The sequence below is a fragment of the Pezoporus occidentalis genome, unplaced genomic scaffold, assembly GCF_034315485.1.
Source record: "Pezoporus occidentalis ecotype Australia unplaced genomic scaffold, CSIRO_AGI_Poc_V1 ctg224, whole genome shotgun sequence".
NCBI lineage: Eukaryota > Metazoa > Chordata > Aves > Psittaciformes > Psittacidae > Pezoporus > Pezoporus occidentalis.
Genome location: NW_026914117.1, coordinates 138640 through 162437, shown reverse-complemented (window position 1 = coordinate 162437; position 23798 = coordinate 138640). Strand labels below are relative to the sequence as shown.

The 23798-nt window shown below is 38.1% G+C and overlaps 1 protein-coding gene and 2 long non-coding RNA genes across 3 annotated transcripts; 1 reads left to right on the top strand and 2 right to left on the bottom strand.

Annotated features, from left to right (window-relative positions):
- The first annotated feature begins 66 nt into the window (after window positions 1-66).
- On the top strand, window positions 67-23798 carry ZGRF1 (zinc finger GRF-type containing 1). Its single transcript, XM_062620851.1, has 29 exons — window positions 67-328; window positions 1469-1549; window positions 1675-1755; window positions 1879-1935; window positions 2386-2571; window positions 2935-5125; window positions 5407-5483; window positions 6149-6244; window positions 6676-6849; window positions 7557-7659; window positions 7739-7845; window positions 8657-8807; window positions 9854-10512; window positions 12085-12223; window positions 12506-12690; window positions 13131-13318; window positions 13994-14133; window positions 14782-14928; window positions 15568-15682; window positions 16465-16721; window positions 17935-18094; window positions 18738-18815; window positions 19656-19803; window positions 20520-20647; window positions 20945-21068; window positions 21485-21661; window positions 21783-21917; window positions 22214-22475; window positions 23500-23798. Exons 2-29 carry the CDS (start codon window positions 1529-1531, stop codon window positions 23610-23612), a joined length of 6399 nt encoding a protein of 2132 aa, XP_062476835.1. The 5' UTR covers window positions 67-328; window positions 1469-1528; the 3' UTR covers window positions 23613-23798.
- Window positions 11976-14789, bottom strand: LOC134164755 (uncharacterized). Its single transcript, XR_009965235.1, has 2 exons — window positions 13128-14789; window positions 11976-12240 (listed from the first exon to the last, which is right to left on the bottom strand). It is a non-coding gene; the product is annotated as an uncharacterized LOC134164755 (long non-coding RNA).
- Window positions 16716-22316, bottom strand: LOC134164757 (uncharacterized). The gene is made up of 3 exons (XR_009965237.1): window positions 22243-22316; window positions 20262-20367; window positions 16716-17173 (listed from the first exon to the last, which is right to left on the bottom strand). It is a non-coding gene; the product is annotated as an uncharacterized LOC134164757 (long non-coding RNA).

Here is a 23798-nt window from a genome sequence, read left to right as displayed (position 1 = left end):
GTTCATGGGCCCGGTCCAGCGTGCTCGCCCGGCATAGGTGGGTAGGAGGGTGGCGACAGGCCCCCCCGGGGATTAGTAACGGGGCGGATGTCCCGGAGAGGCGATCTTTGATGGCTGGGCCCGCCCCTCCGTAGGACACCCCCCCCTTGGATCCAAAACCTCTGTACTGAGGGAAATGTTGATGGCTGGTGGTTTAAAAGAGGCTTATCGGTCTTGTCCGGTGTGGTGAAAGTGGTCTCAGCAGGGCTTTATGAAGGAGTGATGGCAGCTGTCCTGTTCATCCCTGTTCCCACAGTATTCCATATTGAATTACAGTAAACAATTAAAGGTTAGCAATTAAAGGTCTGCCTTTAGAAGCTAAAAGAGTTATTATATATCCTTTAAGGGTGTTAATTTCAAGGTTTTGCACCCTAGTAAACACCTGGGCACTGCTAAGAAGGTGGCAGCTATAAGAAACAGCATGAATCTGTCCCCATCTTAATATAGAATCCCAGGCTGGTTTGGGTTGGAAGGGACCTTAAAGATCATGCAGTTCCAACCCCCTGCCACAGACAGGGACACCTTCCACTACAGCAGGTTGCTCCAATCCCCGCCCAACCTGGCCTTGAACACTGCCTTACCACCCTCACAGGGAAGAACTTCCTAAGGTCTTATCTAAATCTCCCCTCTGTCAGCTTAAAGACATGTCCCTTCAAATATTATTAAAAGTCGTCCATACAGTACTTTTAATTATTTCCTCTGCTATTTCACAGTATGAGCAGCTGCCAATCTCATCCTGTCTCTTGTGATTATTTCCATTGCAGTGATGCTAACAGATTGAACTAAGGTCCCAAGCGCGGACACAAATCTCATCACTGATCAAATGTTATAAGCCAGCACATGCAACAGTAATTCACAGCCTGTGGAGATGAGTGGCTAAATAATGATTTGCTCCTGGTTTCATTGTCAGTTTGAAAATTTACTGTGATCTAAGTTTAAATATGACTTCATGGTTAACTGGTTTTGAGAGTTGGTTATCTTTGCCATGAATTAAGCATGCATGACCAAGTCCAGAGTCAATAAACTGGCAACAAAATTATTCTAATAGCTTGTATGGTTTTGGGTTTTGTTTTTTTTTCTTCATGTAAGCATGTTTAGGATGATTTGTTAATTCTGAATAACAGAAAGATCACTGGATTTTTCAAAGCTGCCAGCCACTCATTTAAACAAATAAATTTCCCTGAAAGTTAGAAAATATGTTGGCATCTATGAAAAAAAAGAAAGCAATTTTTTTTTTACCTGTAGTCATTCTGTTAGATTATTTTCTAGGTTTCTCTTTAAAATGCCTACATTATACCCCATTGTTTTGATGTTGTCTTGCATATAGCTCTTCCTTTGAGGAAAAAAAAAAATGAAATGACATCTATTTTTCTGTTAACACATTTTCTTTACAACTCTGGCAGATTCTGAACATTTCCTTGTCTCTTAGACCACGTGAAGATGTAAATATTTGTGAAATAAGCTGTTGGATAACTGTTCTGCCAAAGCCATGCCTTCTCAAGAATTTACTGTAAGTTATTTTTAACACTATGTATGATTTAGGTAGAAATAAGTTCAGAAGACCCTGTTGCTGCTGTATTATCTAAACATTTTTCTTACTTATCATTATGTCATCATTTTCTGTGTTTCAAACAGGTATTATACACTCACCAAAAAATGAAAAAATCAAAAACATGGCAAGATGGAATTCTGAAGATTAGAAATGGCAGTAATAAGGTGAGTAACTCAGATTTGATACCCCTGGGTTTAATATTGTCTGCTACTGCTGGACTGCCAGTGGCAATCCAGTTGATCTGCGAAACAAAATTAGTTATTTAAAATGCTATTTTTCCATTTCAGGCTGTCTTGTTTGACGATAAAGGACAATGTTTGGAGAGTATTTTCATAAAATCACAGGTATATTTTATTTGGGGGTGGTTTTTTTAATAATTTTTATGCTTGACTGTGATTTGTGTTTCAGGAAGCATTTAAAATTCTTGTTAACTGAGGTAGTACTTTTTCTTATAGTGGATATGAAAGTCTGACACAATGCAAGTAATGCAAAGCAAAACCAGCTTCTAATTATCGATAAGTCATACTGTTTTTCCAGAACCTGTGTAGAGGTTTTACGTTATTTTATTCCTTTTGGGTAAAAGCAGTGTATTATACTGATACATTAAATAAGCATAACTTGAAGCTAAGTGATATATATATATATAAAACTACATATTTATCAGGCAGCTGTGCTATACTAGTTGTAAATTTCTGAAATATTTACATGAAAGTATTTCGAAGTCTATAACTACTTATAAGACTGTAATTGTTTGTTACATAGCACTCATATATACTGCTGTTTCTCTCTCCTAGGTGAATGCTGGAGATGATTTAGAAAGTGAACGCTATTTGATCACAGTTGAAGCAGTAAAAGTGAATGAAAATTCTTTTGAAGACCAGCCAAGAGAAGCAGAAACTCCAGCAGTGGATAGAAATGGTGTAAAACCTGGTGTCCCACCTCCAAGGCATCTGTCTGTTGGCTTGAAAAGGATGTTTACGGTATGTCTTGGTTTCAAAAGCCATGTCTGATGTGAACATGCATTTTAAAACACAAAGGGCACATCTTTTAATGAATGGTAAATACATAAATGATGTCTTCCTGTTTGGTTTTTGAGTTGTAAGCCAGAATGTGTTACAGGTAGCTATTTTTTCCAGAGTTTACTAAATCTGGTTTAGCAGGATTGCTATTGCTAAGGCTACATTGAATATCACAAGGGCTTGAGATTACGTCCGTACACATGTGGAATTGTCATGTGTTACTTGAGCAGAATACATTTTATGGATCATGCCCTACTTTCAACAGTTGATTACAAAATATGAAGTTGATTTCTGAGCAGAATTAATTTAACATTTCTCCCCTAGAGTTTCCGAGGGCCACGTCAAGTTGAAAAGATAAGATCAACAATGGAAGAGGGAGAAAAAACAACGTTGCCTTTATCCAAGCAGAGTGAGGGAGCTTTTCCATCAAATGTTTATGGTACCTCTCCGTTATTTTGTACGATTTGCCAGAAGGATGCAGAAACAAGTGGGTCTGCAGACTTTCATGAAGATACATGTATAGGGAATAACAGCAAACACATGTCTCTCCCATCACTGCTTTCAGCTCCATTTCTTGATAGATGTGAGGAAGCAGAGAAGCAAAACCCTGATCGATCCATTATGAGGCCTGAATCTCCTGTAATTACTGGGCACACCAAATCTAGTAGTCAGAGAGGTGCGCATGAGGCAGTGTCACATAGCATCAGGAGCACAGCACAGATTCTGGCTCTTCTGAAGTCTAAACCAGCCCAAGGATGCAGACAGCAAACAACATCTCAAGGCACAGAATGTCTTTCTAGGTTTCAGGCATCGGAAAACACAGATAGCTTATACAAAAGAAAAAACACAATCCTATCTACCTTTTCAGGCAAGCCTGCCAAAAGACTCATGGAAAATATTCAGCATCTGCCTTGTACGAAGGGAACTGCATATGATAACAAGGAATGTAATGCTGACATGCTTCTAAATTTAGCTGGACAACCTTGTGATAAAGATGTCACAGGACAGAGACTTGACAAAAAGACAAATTATTTAAGTCAAGATTTACAAGATTCCTGCAGTACCAATAGTTGTTTCCTACCTGAATCCACCATAAGTAGAGTGAGTGACAGTCAGTTTGCCTCATCCCCAGGTGACATTTTGTGTTCAGCAAGTCGAATCACCTTGGGAAAAAATCTCTCCAGATACAAGGAGCATTTAGGAAGTAACAATCTTGAAGAGAATTCATCTATGAAGTTGCAAAGTGCGTTTCAGCCAAAACAAGCTTCAGAAAGAAGTTTGGAGCTCTCTGCAGACCTAATATTGACTGGAATTGGAACTGTAAAGGAGGAATTAAGTATGCACAGTGAAGGCTGTCCAGATGAACTGGTGATGGAAGCTAACTTTAATCTACTGGAGGCTTTTGATTTTAATGACACAGACAATGAAGACCTGTGTGAAAGAGCTCAGAATACACTCACTGAAGGAGACAACCTTTCACAAAGTCCTGACTGCTTAAGGGGAGGAGATGTAGCACAAAATGCTGCACTGAGACTTCATTCTTGCTGTGAAGTAGCGACACACAGTAAAAACGAAGAACTCACATGTTCAGCATTTAACAGACAGAATGATGGAAATCACTACACTGGGGGTATAACATCTCAGCTTTGTGACAGCGATGTCATAGACACAGGTAGAATTGCAGAAGACTCTGAAAACCAAACCAGAATTGCAGTGGAACTTTTGGGTGATGGACATGACATAAAAGAGATTAATGAAAGAGAATTAAGTATTGAAGCCACAATTGATAAGAAGGATCCTGATGGCTGTGCAGTGCATACCATTAATGGCACATCATGGATGAAAAGCAAGCAGCCTGATCTTTCACTCGGTGACACAAATGTTAATGAATGTCACCCTAAAACCAGTATGTTTGAAAAAGCTGAAAGTATTTCATGTGTTTCTACCAGCAGAATAATTTCTGCAATGGACAAAAATACTGAAAAAGATGTTATACAGCCTGGATGTCTGAAATGCCCAGATGTTGATCTAGAACATTTCTGTGGTACTGAGAGTGATGACGTTAAAGCAGACAGTCCTTTGCTGGCTTTGCCACAAAAAACAGATCCTAGCTGTGCCTCATTCCAATACATTGCAGAAAACCCTCAAAAGGTATTTGTCATTCCATATAAGGAAGATAGTCTCATTTCCAGAAGTTCTACCTGTCCTTTAGAAAAAAGCCATTCATCTCCAGAGGAAACGGCAATATCTGAAACTGAGTTGGAAAATGTAGAGAGCATAAATGCCTTTCATGAAGCTTGCAAAGGTGAACAGTTAGGAATGGATTGCAGGAAATGCCCAGCAATGGCTGACAATTCATCAGTTCTTCATTTGGTGAACAACATCACTCTTCTAGGAGCTCTGACTCAACATAGCACAGCATTAGAAAGCTTAGAAAAGATGGCGGAAAGTAACAGCATGTTATATGAAGTGGAGACTTCTAAAGAGATATTTGAACCCCTTGTGAAAGATGAAGGTCTGCTTTTATTTTAAAGTGAATTCTGTGTGACTGTAACTGACTTCTGTACTATTGCTGGACAGTCCATATTCAGAAATCATATTTTTGGAGTGATGTTTTATAAAGATTCCCTCATGCAATATGTGGCCTCCAAAGCCGTGTCTCTGCTTTAGTTTGGTTAAATCCTATCTGTGCAATTATTTGCATGGGTAAGGTTTGCAAGCCCTGTAAAATGCAGATGTTTTCATGTAAAAAGAATACCATAATTGTAACTTACTATGCTTTTCCATCTCTTGTAGCTATAAAACAGTTTACAGAAATGCCTTACTCAGAAAGTATAAAGGCATCTTCACACTTGGATTCTTCTGGCCTTACGGTAACCAATTTTTGACTATGCGTATCTATCTGTACAAGATATATTCATTTTCCACTTCTAGAAAATAAAATTCTTGGTTTGTGAAACTAGAAGTTGAGCTAGAAATTGCTGGGTAACATCAAGTAAGAAGCTGATAGTGGACACCAGATCTCCTCCTGCAGACCCTATTGCCAATAAATGTTCAGGAAGCCTAATGTATGACAAGAAACAATGCAAATTGTAATATTTACTTATGTTTAATGTAATGTTAGTTGTCTGGTACTTCTTCCTACCCCATTTTCTTTTACCAGCTATTTTTTCTTTTCTTTCATTATCTTTTTGGATGCATGGCCTTCCTAGAATTTTAGCTCTTGGATTGAAATATGTTTGTACATCTGTTTTTGCTTCATGCTTCATATTGATTTTTATCTAATGCTCTCAATAGTCTTTTTATTTCAATCCATCCAAAGTGAAAGAAAGATTTTAGTTTAAATTACTGTATTTTCCTGTCCCATTTGAAAAATAAACATACATTTCTTATCCTATTATGGATTGTTTTGGCTTCCACATTAAAAGGCTGTAATTTAAAATGCTCTCTTGTATAAATGTAAGAGATTTCTTAACTTTTCACATTAAATGGTTATTAAATTGTTAGACTTATGAGCTTTTGATACTTTTTTGTGCAGCCCAACCATGTGCTCAATCTATTACAGAAAAAAGCATCTATTCTACCAACATCTTCCTACCAAAGAGAACCTGAGACACCTGACTGCCAGGCAAAGGTACGACTTGAGTGGAACTGAAGTATCATGAATAGTGCCTCTTAAATTTCAATTCAGTGGTTTACTATTTGTTATATATCACAATTAGTCCTTATAAAAATGTATTCAGTCTTGTAATGGGCTTTTGTTTTTTAGTACATTTGTCTATGGGAAGTTTTCCATTGAGAGTCTTAAACTTGACTTTTTCAATACAAAAAGAAGACTTAAACACACTAGATCAAAATATCAGTTTTCTGTTGACACAGATTTGTTCAAAAACTTTATTGCTGCTTAGTTGCAGGAGTGCAAAGGAAAAAGAAATACATGGATTTTTTTTTTTCTCTTCCTTATTTTACAACATATTATTTTTGTGGTATGTCTGACAAGTACCTTTACTGACTGTAGATCCAGAACTTATTTTCATTTAATGATAACTCCAATATACCACATAGGCTGTTGTGTTTCAAGGGCACCAAGTAAGAGGATCAGCAGCTAGTGAGATAATGTCAAGAGCTTCCTGCTCACAGCTGGGAGGGCAGCACTACCCAGGTAATATGGAGTTTGCAGCTGAGAGATTTTTGTCACCCCTGTTTTCAAGCAATGATGTCCTTTCTGACTTCAGACAGGTAAAACAATTTTTTTCTGAAGTTATTCTTATTAACCTTAGGGCAAGAAAGTCTGTAAATGTAGGATAAAAGACAGTTCAACTTTACAATACTACAGTTATGTCAAGATCACCAAGAGCCAAACATAGTGCTTTGTGGTTAAAACCTTGCAGTTAGACGATTATTTGTACTCTTACTTTACTTACCTTTGTCATAGGACTATGCATTTGTACAATGTAACGTGGTGGGTTTTTTTTTCTCTGATGAGTTTCACTTTGAAAAACAGAGAGAATTCATAATGTGTGATATTAAACAAAGAAGTTTCTTCTAGAGAAAAGTGGCAGAGGGCTTTTATAATTATCGTTTCCCCCTGGTGGTAGTAAAATATTCACCCCAGCTAGATTTGAAATTTGGTGCTGAATTAAGAAAGTTCTAAAGCAAGGGTTAAAACTTTCTTTCCTGGGTAATGATTCTGTTCCTCCTGGACGCAAAGAAACATTGCATGCAACATTAAACAAAGTATGTTTTTCTAATGCAGTATATATTTCAGTATTTAAAATAATTTAAGAGAAATGATATTTCATTTTTTATTTCCAGAATGGGCTGGAGATACTGAAGAATTCTGTCTAGAAATAAGATTTAGAAACAAGCATAGAAAGATAATATTTATATAAAGAAGATAAACAGTTTCATTTCTGACAAGTTTTTGCTTATACTTTTTGGTAAAGTCTCCAGGTTCAGGAAGTCTCCATGGGAATACCAACTTTACTGGAGAAGAGGATTTTCAGAAGAAGCCTAACATTACTGAAGAGTCAAAACCAGATCAGTTCTGTAAGTGAAAGCAGAAGTAGAATGGCAGTAATTGAACAATTCATCTGCATGACTTCTGGCTTTGGTGTGTTTTCCCTAGCATTGGCATTGAACATGTGTTCTGAACTTCCAACATGGACAGTGTCAGGCTCACCATCGCTTTCTGACTTGAGACAAACAGAACAGACTTCATGGAAACCCAGTAAGGTGTGAATTGACTGTCTCTTCTAGATCTTTTGGGCTTTATTTCTGTCGTGGTTTAAACCCAGTCAGGCAACTTGTTCACTCACTCCCAGTGAGTGGTGCCGGGCTGACAACAATCGAGCCCCCCCCACCCCCCCCCCACCCCGGGGCTCTCCCCTTCCCCACTCCCGGAGGAACGGGGAGGAGGATCGAAAGGGTGAAACTTCTACGGGTTGAGACAAGAACAGTCCAGCAACCAATGTACAACACAAATCACCACCGCTACCACCAACGACAACAATGATAAGGGAAAATAACAAGGGAAGAGAATACGATACCACCGGCCAAGAAACGAGGCCCACCCGGAAGCCCGTGTCCTTCTGGGTAACTCCCAGTTACCCCCTACCCCGGGCATGACGTGCTGTGGTATGGAATACCTCCCTGGCTAGCCTGGGTCAGGCACCCCGTCTCTGCTTCCTCACAGCTTCCCCTCCTCCCTGGCAGAGCATGAGCCTCACAAAGTCCTTGGTCAGGATAAACATCACTTAGCAACAACCGAAAACATTGGTTTCACCGACACTGCTCCCAGGCTGGAAGTCAAAACACAGCACTGCACCAGCTACCACAAAGGAGAAACATGACTGCTACTGCTGAACCCAGGACAATTTCCTACATGTTCATGGTAGCAGTTTCTAATTTTTGAAAACTGCTTTACGTCAACACTCAGAATAATTTCAATTTTCTATGAGAAAGAAACAGTAAGAAAGAGAATAGTGACAAAGCTAGAATGGTTTATTCCAGTCATTCACTTGACATGTTAATTCTTCATCTGTAGATGATTTCATCAGTACAAATGACTTCCTCACTTGATCCAGACCCCCCAGTTTCTCCAGCTTCAGGAAGTGAGGAATCCATTGGAGGCATTCAGGAGCCCCTGAGACACAGGATCTTGCCAAGTGGACTGGAACTTTCAGATTTTATTTTCAGTAAGAAATTACAGTTTATAATTGCACTTTGCAATATTTCTGCTGGAAAATCTCTGAGGAGTTTTGAAGCACAGTGAGTTGCACTATAATAGACAGTTACCCTGGGTGCTGAAACAAGACTGAGATATGTCTGGGCAACTACAGAATTTAGATCTGTGTTCATCACACGTCTTTCGTAGGGGTGTGTGTTACATTTTTAAGCACAATTTTAAACAGCATTTTCCAAATCAGCTGAGTTAGCCTTGAATTTCATGCCTCCTCCCCCAGTTATATTCTGAATATAATTATCAAGGCCGGGTTGGACAGGGCTTGGAGCAACGTGGACGAGTGGAAGGTGTCCCTGCCCATGGCAGGGGGCTGGAACTGGATGAACTTTAAGGTCCCTTCCAACCCAAACTGTTCCATGATTCTCTGAAAGAGACTTCAGTAGAGTGATTTAATTTTATAAAGAAAAATGAGCTTCTGGTTTTGGGGGAAAAAAGGCTGTAAGCTAAGCTTCCAATTCCTATTACTGTTTTCATTTATTGCCCTGATTTAAATTTTCTTCCATATTCAGCTGCCCTCTGACCCACTTCCAGTTGGCACCTATCAATGACTGCCATTACTTACTGATAGTGAATTTAGTTCAAAAGGATGCTTGTGGAACTAGATAGAAGCCTCTTTATCTACACTGGGTAACATTAATGTACACAGTTGTGGGTATCCGTTTGGAAAAAGGAGCAAATTTAAGGTGGCTGTTTTCCAGTTGGCAGCTGCAACTTACTACCAAGATTATCAGATTAATGACCTCCAAACCACAATAATGTTTAAATAATTTCTACCAGAGGTTTTCTTTTATACAAGTAAGAGTGCCTACAGAAATGTGTTCTAAATATTGGGGTTTAAGTATTAAAAGAATCAGTGGAAATCACATTGTATGGAAATGTAGTGTGGTACTGCACAGGAAGAACTTAGAATTCTTTCCATATCTTATTTTTGCACATCTGAAGTTACTGTCCCATCCGTAAGTGCTTCAAAGTTGCTTGTAAGATATATCTGCCCTACAGCACAGGAGAAATCCAGCCACCCAGAGGAATGCAACCTCTCAAGAGTCAAACCCCCAGTTGAAAGACGAACTCCATTTGTCACTCTTCCTGCCACTGAGAAGATTCTTGACACAGTTTATTCAACTGACAGCGAGGAGGCCCTGCAACCTTTTGGCTCTTCAGTAGTCAATTTATGCAGCAAGTCAGAGGTATTTCCTATCAGTGCTTTTGGCCCTGAGGACAGAAATTATGAAACCTCTGTGTTTGGAGAGTATAAGGAAAAGAGACAAAGGGAATGTGTTCAACCAGTGTCCCCTAATGTCACTTCACAATATAAAAAAAGCAAGTGGCTAAAATATCAAAACAGTGCTCAGTGTGACTTGACAACTGTAAACAGTGATGGTAGGGAAGTGACTGATGACATATGTGCGGAGAACCTCCTTGGAATGCTGCCGAGTGACACAGGAGAGTGCAGCACTGTGAATGAAAGCGCTCCCCACTCTGCAGCTCTACTGACAGCAAAGAGCGCCCTTGGTAAATGCTCTGCAAATACCAGCCACCGAGATCTGATTTCAGAGAGGAAGTTACTTTCTCCACACTTCAGTCAGACACCTTTGACTGAAGCAACACAAAAGGTGTTAAGTCATCTGAGCTGCCACACTGCAACAGGAGCCAGCCAGGTGTGTAAGCATTCAAGCAGGTAAGAGTTAGAAGCACAGAAAAACATTTTTTCTGGACAAAGAAACTGCATTGATCTGATTTCCTGCAAGACATTATCAGTATGATTAAATGAAAAGTTTTTACATATGTAATAGCACAGAAGCCTCAGCTGCAGAACAGCAGCTTCTGATGTATTTTTTTAAGTGCCATGACTAATCTTTTGCAAAGGTAATTTCTTAGCACACGCGCTGCCAGGTTTAGATTCTTCATCTGAATGTTGATGGCAGCAAGATGAAATAAAAGCTGTTGGGCTATTTTGTCATCTGTAATTAGTAAGAACATGTTTTCAAGAAATGTTTCTCCTTAATTGCAAAATCAGCATTGTTTTAATGAGCACCCATATACTGCTTCAAAGCACAGTCTCTGATTTTTAACCAACCCCAAGCCAAGATTTAGAAGTTGCCAGATCACTGTGTTTGAGAGTTAATGAAAATGTTTGTTAGATGGTTTCCCCCCCCCCCTTTTTATTTTTTTTTGGCACAAACTAAGTATGCTGTGTTTTCTAGTTCTTTAAAATCATAAATGTGAAGTAGACATGTGGAAATTACTACTATATTTCACACACACACTGGTATACATGTTGTGTGGGGTTTTGATTCGGAGAAAACTCCAGGGACAAACTTGCCAACAAAGTTTTCAAGCTGACAAGCAGGTATTCTTTATTGCGGTGCCGGGAGACATGGGGGATAGCTCCTCCTAACGTGTGACTCCCCACTGCCACACAAGCCGTCCTTTCATAGTCACTGGGCAAACATACATATTCACGAGGATTACATAATTTTCCAGAAAGTTCCCCGCATGCATACAGAATTGTGGTGGTGGTCTCCGAGGGTCGTTAACTTCTTCCAACAATCTTCATCACTTCTGGCAGCCTTTGAAGCATGCACAGTAGATGCTCATACCAGTTTAATTGGTTCGTTAGCACCAGAGACATAATAATCCTCCTATCCTCCTACTTATCAGTTAGTTTAACTGTAGCCCATCCTGGACACCAGCGGTTCCCAGATACTCCTTATCCCTGTGTCCTGTTCTTCTAGACTGTTTTTCTTAAACTATGTCAACTGTAACGATTTATCTTGTGAGAATTCTCAGTATGTTCTCTAGCTGTACTCTTATTTTTTTTTCTCTATGTATCATGCACCTCAGTAATTTTCCATTGCTACTGTTACAAAGCCATCAAACTTAACACTACTTATAACTAATTCTAAAGGTTTCTATATTCCATTTTGTGATTTTGTGTCCCCTTGTTTCAGTTTATACACATATATACATATATATATACACACATATATCTATATATGGAATTATGGGTTTTAAAAAGCTTTCAGAGTCTTCATAGTGAAACTTCCAGGGGGAGTTCTGAATGTTTTCTATTTAGTTGTACTTATTACTGTGAGCACAATACATAAAAGCAAAAAAGGAAAAAGAGGAGAAATATGGATAGGTTTTGGCACATCTGCAAAGTAGCCATTTATCAACGTTTATCTCATTCAGGGTTTTGCAAGTTGTAATGGTATTTTTCTGGTTTTTAGGATATATCAATTTGTGAGTTGTCTTTTCCTCACGTGGATAAAGTAAAACATGCAAACCTTCCTAAAAGGAAGACTTTCATACCAGCCATGTTTCAGTCTCACGTTCAGTACAAACAGATTTTTAAAGCTGCTCTGACAGGTCGGTATAACACCATGCTATGGAAAATGCTGCTGGTTTTAAACAGCATATTTCTGCTGGTTCACAAAGCAGGATGACAGGGGGATAAATCATCAATATCACTTACTGGAACAACTTGGGTTTGGATATATACTGAAATATATTTGGTTTCTTTTAGTATGAGATTAAATATTTTGATTTAGATTTGGAAGTGTCAAATGAAAAGACATTTGTTTGAATGCTGTGTACTTGTGTAACCATTTTAAGGCCATACTAATATTTTCTTATCCTTTCTATGTCAAGAGCAATTGAATATAATGCTATTTGAGTTGTCCCAAAGATTCTACAATGCCCTTTCAAAAGTGGATATATCATTCTACACTTCATTGAAAGATGAGCAAACTGAGAGCAAGGAAAGTTGTGTTCCACTGTGCCATCACATGCATCCTGCCAAGCTTGTTATGGCTAAAAAAGAAGGTCAAAACAAGGTGCTGCTCATTTCTTGTTTACAGTTTAGGGTGTTTGTTTGGTGAATAGACCTTATTGTGTGAACAATTACAGGGCAACTGTGTATGATTTACAACTGCAGGTTAAAGTGGTGATCACTTTTAAGATCAGCTGTACTATCCGCTAGTGTCCAGAATTGTTGATGTAATAGTTTTCTCCATACAGAAACAGTTTTACCTATGTAGGAAGACCTGAATTCTTAATTTTCTTGGTTATATGGGATTTCAGTAAGCTGTGATTACACATACTGACTTCAGAAGCTAATAGTACTGAGAAGACACTTGTGGTTTTCAGCCAAAGACAGCAAAACCACAGCTATTTATTTGATAGCAGCAAGTACTGGTCGATTGTTTTACTTTCCCCCCCCTTGTTTTGATGTGCTAATGGTCTTTTTTTAATTTCCTTTCTTCTCTCTTACCAGAGTCATTTATTCTATACCTGTGATGCCCCCAAAGCTGAGCAGTGTTCATTTTTCAAGTGGATAGAAGACGTGAACCCCACACAGACAAAATCCAGACCTAGCATAGTGCTTCATGATATAAAAAGTATTGGGACATACCTCAGAAGTCAAAAGATTTCTCTCTATGAGGAATGCCAGCTTTTGGTGAGGTATTCTGAAATGCTATGCACTCTTCACTGCGTAGATGAGGTCCTCAGTGACATGGCCTTGGCAGTCCTGGTGTAACAGCTGAACTTGATCTTAAAGGTCTTTTCCAACCCAGCTGATTTTATGATTCTATGATTCACATATGCTTATGTGAATTGCAGGATTTATAAACATTCCAGTATATTCACTAGCATTTAACAGATACTTTTACTAGCTATGCTAAAAGAGGCATACAGTTGTGTGTAGAAATGTCAAAGCCAAATTAGTGAGGGAACTCAGCATTCAGGTCAGCACTCTTTTCAGCAAGAATCAAAACTTCCCAGCAATTGATCGATTGTTTAATGAAACCCCCAATGACTGCTGCATTTGAATTAGTTTGTTTCATCTTTCATAAGAGAATTTGGTTTATTCTCTTAGTGATTCTAATTTTAATGTTAGAAGTTGTATTGAAGGCTATTCTGTGCTACTTAACTATAAGGGAAACAATTTAATTCTGGCTGCATAAGAGAGAATTATTTTGCAGTCAAGACAAATGTCTTTAAAACTTGGTAATGTAAGATGATGGGCAGCTGCCAAGGTCTGCGCTGTGTAATTTGGTCCAACCTGTGGAGCTTATTTTTGGTGGTGAATCCAAAATGTGCTGATTGTGAACATACTCTAAAATTACAATTTAACAGGAAAGGCTTTGAAATTCAAACACAGCCATGTAAGAAGTTCAAGAAATTGATGAATACACCTGCCAGATTTGATGGTGATTCCAAAACCAAATTATACCTCAAACTAAGCAGAAAGGAGCATTATTCTCTCTACAGCAAAGGTGAGCAGATCTTAAGCATCAGAAGAACTGTCCCTGTCACATTGTGATTTTTAAAGTTTTGTCACCTAAAGAGAAAAAACATATCCTATTTTTAAACTCCTGACAAACATGACAATTCAATTCTCATTCTAGAAGGGCAATGAACTATCTCATGAATTCATCATTTTTGTTCAACTGCCTTTGAAGTGTATTAAATCTAAATCATTAAGTTTCAGGAAAGCCAATATTCAAATAGATGGTATTTAAGGAAAAACTTGATGTAAAAACTGGTGTTTCGCAGTTGTTGCATAGTTCTTCTCAATTATTAAAATCTCACGAAGTTGGAGGACATTCAGTGATATATTCTAAATACTTCTTAGACTGAGAATACTTCAGACCTGTCAGAAGGCAAACGCTGCTGAGTGCACCAGGAGAGAACTTCACAGTCATCATCAATTTCAGACAGTAACTACTAGAGGAATTGCAGATTATCTATTCACTCTTTCAGAACTGAACGAACACTTAGTTAGGACTTTCTAATGCCCCCTACTTTGGCGTTAGCAGGGGTTTAATTTTCAGTGTATTAAATGCTGAGCTACTTTGTCTAGCTATGTTTTCTTTAAAAGACAGCAGCAGAAGCTCTTGAGAACTCTGCATTTTTCTTGACAGATGATATTTGGGTTGTTTCCAAGACTCTCAACTTTGATCCCCTTGATACTTTCATTGCAACTAGTACTTTCTTTGGACCATCCTCCACCAACAAAATAGAACTGCTACCACTGAAAGGCTACTGTCCTTCAAACTGGAGATCAAATAGTGAGTGAGTTCTACACCAAATAATTCAGAATTGTGGCAAACAACTACTGGCCAGTGGTGAAGAATGAGATTGTAACATCTCAAATCTAATCTATTAATTTATTCACAGTATTTTTTTTCCTTGTATATTTGAGTATGTAATTTGAACACAGTACTTAGTGGAATTAAACCCGCAAAGTGGCTGGTAAGAAATTCTAAAGGGGGATGAAGAAACGGAGATAATATAAATAATGCAGTAAATAATATAATATAGAATGCAAATTGACTGTCAGGAATGCAGGTAACAGGAGCATGTTATCACTGTCCTTGAAGAACAAACCAACTGAAACCCCAAACAACTCACTATGGAGAATTTATATAAAAAGCCATGTATTAAACCTGTGATTTGGTTCTTCCATCCTTTCTTTCTGTACCTTTGTTGCTACAATGCAGAATGGCTAAAAAATGGGGGTTTCAAAATTCAGGAAAACCAAATCTGTCTCGTTTTAGTTATTTTCACCATCGTGTTTTAAAGTAACTTGGTTTGTATTACAGGAAGCTAATTCCTCTTTTGGCATTTTGTAATTCACTTATCTAGCTGATACAAAATTTTGCCTAATTTGACTTTTTCCTAATCTTATCTTTCTGTGGCCTTTTCAGTGTTTGTTCATGCCCTGCTGGTTTGTAATGCTAGTGGTGAGCTTGCATCTTTAAGAAATATGGAGGAGCACTTCAATCCATCTACATTACCACTAACACCATATCTACTAAAAATGTAAGTTAGTCTTTCAGTGATAATGTAGGCATACAGTGTGCAAACAGGTACAGAATAAACAAAATCACCATTGGGTCTGCCCTACTAAAAAGTGAAGGAGGAGAACTGAAAACAGAAAAACAGTGCAAGGAACTGTTGAGAATGCAATTTGCATTTACATGGAAAAGAAAATGTATTGGTTGCTTAATTCAAAATTATAATTTTGTAGGGTTCTTTTTTTTCTTAAAATTTACCTGCAGCCCCTGTTTTACAAACCTAGACATAAATATTAGGCATTATTATAACATTAGTCACTAACTGATCTGTATCAAGGTAATGAATATGCTTCACAGGGGTTCAGTGGAACTGTTTTTCCTTCCCATTGTTCAGCATCCCTTGACACAAAACCTAAATATGAAATATTTTCTTGGAGAATCAGAGCAACACAGGGATATTTCCAAAACTGCTTGTGATTCACTGTATAACACAAGTAATTAAATGAATCCCTGCTTCTTCTACCACTCTTAATTCTGTCAGGCTTGTGCCTTTGAAGCAAGTCAGATGGAAAGTGTTAACATAGAGCAAGAAAGGTAAAACCCAAAAGCCTATTTCATGTGATCCAGCTTTTGCCCAGGGAAGTAATAAGGGGCAGTGGCTGTTACTCACAAAGCCTCAGCATTTCAATGCCAGGTGAGTAAGAATATCAGAACCATGAATATCAGAACATAGAACACAAGAATATCAGAACTAATTATATATATGCAGTATTATAGCACAACTTTTGACCACTATATTTTCCTTAGGAATTTTGATTTTGAAAATGCTACTAATAGAGTCGAGAAAAGCAAATTTACTCCACCTGCCCTCAGCCTGAAACACACAATGAACGGACCGGTCAGCACTGAAGTGGCAATGGGCTTAGCTAAAAAGATTATCCAAACATTCTCGTTGAACCCAGATCAAGCTACATCACTGCTTCACATAGCTCAGATGATGACCTCCTGTGAAAACACCAAACCAATGCAAGAACGTCAGATCTTCCCTATCACACTCATTCGTGGTACACAGCAAATAATTGTGAAATTTGTTGCTATTGCATCTTTGCAGAAATGCTAATCCATATATACTGCCAGTGTTTGATAGAATTTAGGGATATTTCATTGTGATGAAACAGTAGTCTTGCTTCCTTAATCATATATGTACAATTCCAGGCAGACTTAAAGGAAGATTTTTGTATCTAGGTAAATGTTCACTTATTTTAAATGTAATGCAAAAGATGAGCTTGACTGAGCTGTCCCTGTGTACAGAATATCCTTTTAAACTCTTTTGTAATGCTGCTTTCCTCGCCTACTTCATGCATTTCCTGAAAATTCTTTTCCTGGATGAGGTCGCTCTGATAATGATGTTGACATTATAACATCGATTCCACCAGCATGGAGCTTCTGATCCTTGAATTTTCATTCCGCCTTTTGCAGAATTTCACATAAGTAGAGTTCTGTCCTAGAACAGAATCTATAAAAACAAACAAAAAAAAGTTATTGTCTTCAACTTATTTTTTCATATTAACCCACTTTTATGTCATCTATCACCTTTGCTAAATTGTAATATAATTTTTTTTCTATTATACAATGTCCCTTGTTGTTTTATACTTCCTTAAATCTTTATTTTATCCCTTTTCAAAACGTACAAAAAGGCAAGGCTAGGAACACCTTAGTTCAAAGATTATTTGTTTAGAATCAGTATTGAAAAGCAGTTACCATAAATGCAAGTTTTCAGATCCTTTCAAAGTAAATACATCGACAATAGTGACACTCTTAGTGCAGGTACCACTGCACTTAAATTGCCTGAGCTATTATTATTAGGCTGTCAGACACATTAATCTAGTTTAAATTATTAATCATTCCAGAATACTCATCTCTCAAACTCCTTATTTTGCACCTGGTATACGGGATGTGCATGCAGACACTTGTATTGTTTCAGTGTAATGATGAGACTCCTTACCAAGTAATACATGTATTCAAACAGAAAATTTAGAAAAAATACCATAGCTTCCCCTCTTCTGTAGGTTTTTACAAACTTACTTCATGCAGTAAATGGGAAGTGTAAGGCAACGGGTTGCCCCTGCATACCCAGAGCTGCTGAAGCAAGCATGTGCAATGTCTTTCCAGGAATCAGTATATTTCATATAAACTGAAGTTATAACAACTGATTAAAACTGTACCTTCTTGAAGAGTTTCACTCATAACTTTGGCTTTTTTCTCTTGAAATAACAGGTGGTTTTGGAGCTGGGAAGACCTATCTGCTGTCTGTTGTGATCTTGTTCCTAGTACAGCTCTTTGAAAGCAGTGAAGCTATGGAGAGTTCAAGGCTACCTCCATGGAAAGTTCTGATTGCTTCTTCTACCAACACTGCTGTTGACAGGATACTCCTGTGGTAGGTTACTGAGATTGTTCCAAAACCAATAATGCATGTAATAAAGATAATTGTGCTGATAATTGTGGTATAATTCCAGTATAACACCTCAAAAAGATGGCATTCTTTCCCTAGAAAGTGTCACACATGGGCTTTAAGTTTACCCTTGCTCCTTTGCACAGCATGTACATGCTAAAAGACTGTAAGGCTAGCTGCACAAAGACTAATACTGAGCTCTACTGTCAGTAAATGTACTAGTAAAATCCATCATGTCAGAAAGTAGTGCTCACAAATCTTTAGGAAATAGCAGTAGGGGAAAAGGGGATCGAGAGAGAGGAAGAGGCAGAGGCAGATTTGCGAAACACCAGCATGAAGCTAACATGAAATAAAACTCATAGTTTAGAAGGGTAAAGGAAGGGCGGGCACGTACAAATGGAAGACTGCCTATGAGAGGAAAATCATTAAGTCTTTAAGCATTTCTGATTCAAATCATGATGAGGTAATTTACTTTGATTTACATGAATTGTGGCCTGAGTTACTTCATCTGGGTAATCACAGAGGTTTGTGTTCTAAGGTGTCTGTTAGCCTTTTCAGAGCTACTTCTGTATTTTTCAAAATGTCTTTTTACATTTCTGTAACCTCTATCATCTCTTTTTCATCGAAGTCTACTCAGTCTTGGATTTGAGGATTTTATCAGAGTGGGAAGCGTTAGAAAAATCACTAAAGCAATTCTTCCCCACAGGTAAGAATCTTCATGAATCTAAGATTCACGATAACATGCATGCTGTAAAATTACTATTTTGAAACAGAAACAGTGGAAATACCATTCCAAATGTGTTAGAATATGCCTATCTCAGGGTTCAGGCCTCACACAGTGGAGAAATTTTACCTTGATTGGGAGTGCCACTTGTTGCTTAACAGAGCTGATGCTTTTGAAGGGGAATTAGTAGGGGAGAACAAAATAGTGGCAGTTACAGATTTGGGAGTTTACACAAGGAGAAAATGCAAAATAGACCGACTTGAAATAGGTATCTAGTGCCGTAGTGCTAAGACCTAGAAGGAAGTCACCATAAATTTCATGTCCAGTGAATTAATGGTAACAACTCATGAATTCCACACTACTTATCCAAATTATCTTTGCTATAGTGTTCTGGTGTTTGTCCTTTAACTATTTAAAAATAAGCAATCTACATAGCACTTTCAACACAATTTCAAAGAACAAAGTAAAGTTCAAGACAAATAAAGATTAAATTTCTCTTCCTTGGTGTCAGCAGCATAGCAAGGGTATAAAATGAATGAAAAACTTCTCAGTCTTACTCCACTCTGAATCCAACTGCGTACTTGGAGGAGTCATGTACTACATGTCTGTCTCTGGTTGGGGTGGAAGGGTCTGAGCTGGTGGGATAAAGGTCTGTTTTAAAAAAGGTATTATAGTAGTCTATCTCAGCTGGATTTGGGATAGTTTAGTGCATTGAGCTGTTATGTATAAAGTACGATTATTTCCTCATATTAAGTGTTCACCCAAACTGAAAACACTGTTATTTTCAATCACTGTAATGCATGTTATAAAATCTTTTTGAAGTTTACATGTTGGCTCAATCAATGAAAATGATCAGCTAAAAGAACTGCTTGCTCTCATGAAAGAAGATTTAACTCCAGCTGAAAAAATATATGTAAGGAAGAGTATTGAGCAACACAAACTGGGGACCAATAAAACCATACTGCAACAGGTACAGTCAAAGTGAGGGGATGGAAAAGGGAGGATTCACTCTGTCTTATCCATAAGGTCCAGCAAATGAGAACTGGGAATCACCTCTCACACCTGCCAAACTCCTAGTTTTGAACAATAAAATGAATGTTAGGACTAAGACAGGCTGGATTCCACAGGTTGAGCTTACCGTCTTGCCTGTGTATAACTTCTCTTAGTCAATCTTGCAGTTTCTATTTAGTGATATGAGACAGAAACCCCTTTTGAGCTTGACTGCAATCTGATTTAGTATTGCCGATCTAGTTTACAAGGTGGGGAGAGAAAAATCTCTCAGCACAGCTAGTCTGTGCTGCCATCTTGAAACTAAAATGCATATAGTCATAAAGGTGAAAGATAAGCTCCGAGTTAAATCTATCCTAGTACATCAACTGCCAAGAAGATTTCAAATGTATTTGAAGTAACTTTTCATGAAAGTATTACCTCTTAAGATTACTGCTACTTCTTGTAGAAACATCTCAATGTCTGAATACCCCAAGCATAAGAAATGGTCCTTGGATCCATCTCCATGTATACATAGTGCCTTTTACTGGAAGTTAGTTAGAACATAATTTTTTGAGACACGAGTACAACACAGCATGCAACAAAACTGCCAAAGCTATAGCTATGTGCTGCGCAGAGCTTAACTATTAAATGATCTTAACTTCTGGTCTACCTGTTTTCCCCTCACTACTAACCAAGGTGAAAGTGGTTGGAGTGACCTGTGCTGCCTGCCCGTTCCCTTGTCTGAATTCTCTTCAGTTTCCTGTTGTGATTCTAGATGAGTGCAGTCAGATGACTGAACCTGCTTCCCTCCTTCCTATTGCAAGGTACAGCCTTCCTTTTGTGTTTCAGCAGAGAAATAACTTCAAGTCAGCAGTGACACAACCTCAAATAATTGTCAGACTTACCAGACTTGCACATCTTTTGAAGAACACGAACTCCAAGGTCTCACCTCAAGGATTTTAAATTGAGACCTGCTCTTCAGTGCCTTGAGTTATTTTCATGTGGACAGAGGGCAATGGAGAAGGGAGCCTGATGGAAAGCAACCTGTGATATATAAACACAGCACATGACTAGTCTGGCATCCTTTTCTAGATTTTTTATTTTTTAACATTCTTATTTAGGTTTCAGTGTGAAAAGCTAGTCATTGTTGGAGACCCTAAGCAGTTACCACCACCTATTCAGGGATCTGAGAGTGCTCATGAGAAGGGACTGGAGCAGACTCTCTTTGACCGGCTTTGTCTAATGGTATGTACCAATAACCAGAGATGGAGGGTGAACTGCAGGTCCACTGATGCCACTGAAAGAGTTTGGTTGTGAGAGGATGAGTGTTTCAGACTGGTTTTTAATGAAAGAGATTCCACCCTATGGCACTGCTCCATAAAGGTTATTTTTACAATGCTTGGAAATTTCTAAGCATAACAAATGTAAAACAAGAAGAACTGAAAAATGACAGATTCTCCCTCCTTTTTGTGCAGTTTTCCATCCAGGTAGAAGAACTGGGGGCCATAGTATTTGTTCTGACTTTAGTTGAAGTGAATATACAAAGATTAAGCCAGCTTACTGCAGGAATTGCTTCCTCTTACACCTTATTCACCCGAGCCGGCATTGCAAAACATTTAGTAATTCTTTTTCCTTGTCACACTTCCTGTATAATTCTTTAGGGACATAAAGCAATAGTTCTTCGGACACAGTACCGATGCCACCCTGCCATCAGTGCCATAGCCAATGACCTGTTCTATGATGGAAGTCTGACAGATGGCATTTCTGAGGAAGACAGGAGTCCTTTACTGGATTGGCTTCCAACACTGTGCTTTTATAATGTCAATGGGGTAGAGCAAGTAAGTTTTTAAACTTTTCTTATATAAAATCTCAATACTGTAGGTTTTCCTCCTTTTTTTTTTTTTTTTTAATTCTGCTGTCTGTGAAAGCTAAATTTGAAGTGTTCTTCCCCACTTCCAGATTGAAAGAGACAACAGCTTTTATAACATGCCAGAAGCTCATTTCACAGTCAAGCTCATCCAGGCTCTAATTGCCAGTGGAATAGAAGGATCTGCAGTCGGTGTGATTACTCTTTATAAGTCACAGATGTGTAAGGTTTGTGGAACATATAATCAATAAAATAGTTTTCTTCAATATATTTGTTTAGAATACACTTAAAACTCTAGTTTAACTAGGAAGAGTCAGCTGGAAGTCAGAAAGAAACACTGGACAGGTAAATGAATCAGAGGCTTTTACAAACTGGTACATGTGATAAGGATGGGTAACAGTCATCTGCTTAGTAAAGCTGGAGTTGTTCCTCACCCAGTCAGCTACAGCATAAGGGCTGCTGTGATTAGTAAGTTAACTCATTAGAAACTCATTCATCACCTTCCACATTTATTTGTCTACAGATTCAGAACTTGCTCTGTGGAGTACGTACTGAGCTTTCCAAAATTAAAGCTGTCCAGGTGTCCACTGTAGATGCATTCCAAGGATCTGAGAAGGAGATCATTGTTTTGTCTTGTGTAAGAACAAGGCAAATTGGGTTCATAGACTCGGAAAAGCGAATGAATGTTGCGCTGACGAGAGCAAGGAGACATCTGTTGATCATTGGGAATCTGCCCTGCTTAAGTAGGAACAGACTGTGGGGAAGAGTAATTCATCACTGCAAAGGTAATAGCTTCTTTTTTGTCTATTTCTGAAACCATGCAGCTCATCCTCTGTAATTATATGTAAGAGACTTTATAGTTTCTGTACATACTATATAATATAGAAAGCATAAAGTATGCATACTATATAAACCAGTATATTTACTACATATAAAATATATGTCAGGAAAATGCAACTATTTGCAAGCTGCATGTTTGCAGTTTTACCTGCAAACTGTTTTTAGACTTGAAGGGCATTTGTTATCTGGTAATGCGACTTCTTTTTCTTCCATCTGCCATCAGACAGTGACACAAAGAGCACACTAGTAAGGGACAGCTGAAACCCAACACTGCATTTCTAGTCCTTTCCTTGCTTGTTTTACATAGCAGACCCAGACAGAAACAAGTTATAAACAAATTCTTCTACACAGCACTATTTCTGCATAGATGGTATTAAATAAAGAAAAATGTGTAGTATCTTTCTGTAAGTAGAGACTCATTGGTTTTGGAAGATAAATTTTGAGTTGCTAATAAAATCCATTGCTATTGGCAATGAGCTAATGCTACCAGGTAATTTCCAATTACTTTGCTTACAGGTCACTGTCTTCTGAATGCATGTGGCTGTTTTATTAGACCACAGAGGGAAAAGACAGGTTTTGAAAATCGTTTGTTGTTTTTTTTTACAGTTGCCACAGAATTTGCTGTGAACTTTAACTGTAATTATTTATGCATTTGAAAGCTAATCCTGCTGTAAAAAAAAAAACAACCAACCAACAAATGTGCCTGCCACCATCTAAATTCTTCTGTGGTAACTTTCTTTGAACTAGAAAAGCAAGAGTACCAGAAGTACCAAAATAATAATTTACTTACTTGGTTGGTATCAAGTGAAGCATCTCTTTAATGGCTGAACTCTTAACAATTTTCGAAGTAGAAATGTTACAGCAATGTGATAGGTGTGGGTAAAGTAGATGTTTGCATCACCACAGGCTGACTTAGATGATGGATGCTGCAAAGTAAGATGTAATTATCCTGTTTATCCCTGCTTTTAGAATGGGAAAATGGATTGCAGCATGTAAGCCAGTGTGAGCAGTGGCTAAATGACATTCTTAAGTCTTACTGGGAGAATCAGAAGGAAGAGAAGCAGAGTAAGAAGGAAAAATAAAAGGTGCACCTGTCTGATGAAGAAAAGATGAACTGCGTGTCTATAAAAATGATCACAACAATTGCACACCTAATATTTATATTTAATGGGGGAAACTTTTGTTTGGTTCTCAGTGGTCTGATACTTCTGGTTTGACCCCCTTTCTATGTCTATAAAAATTAATAAAGTGACTCATTTACTTGATAA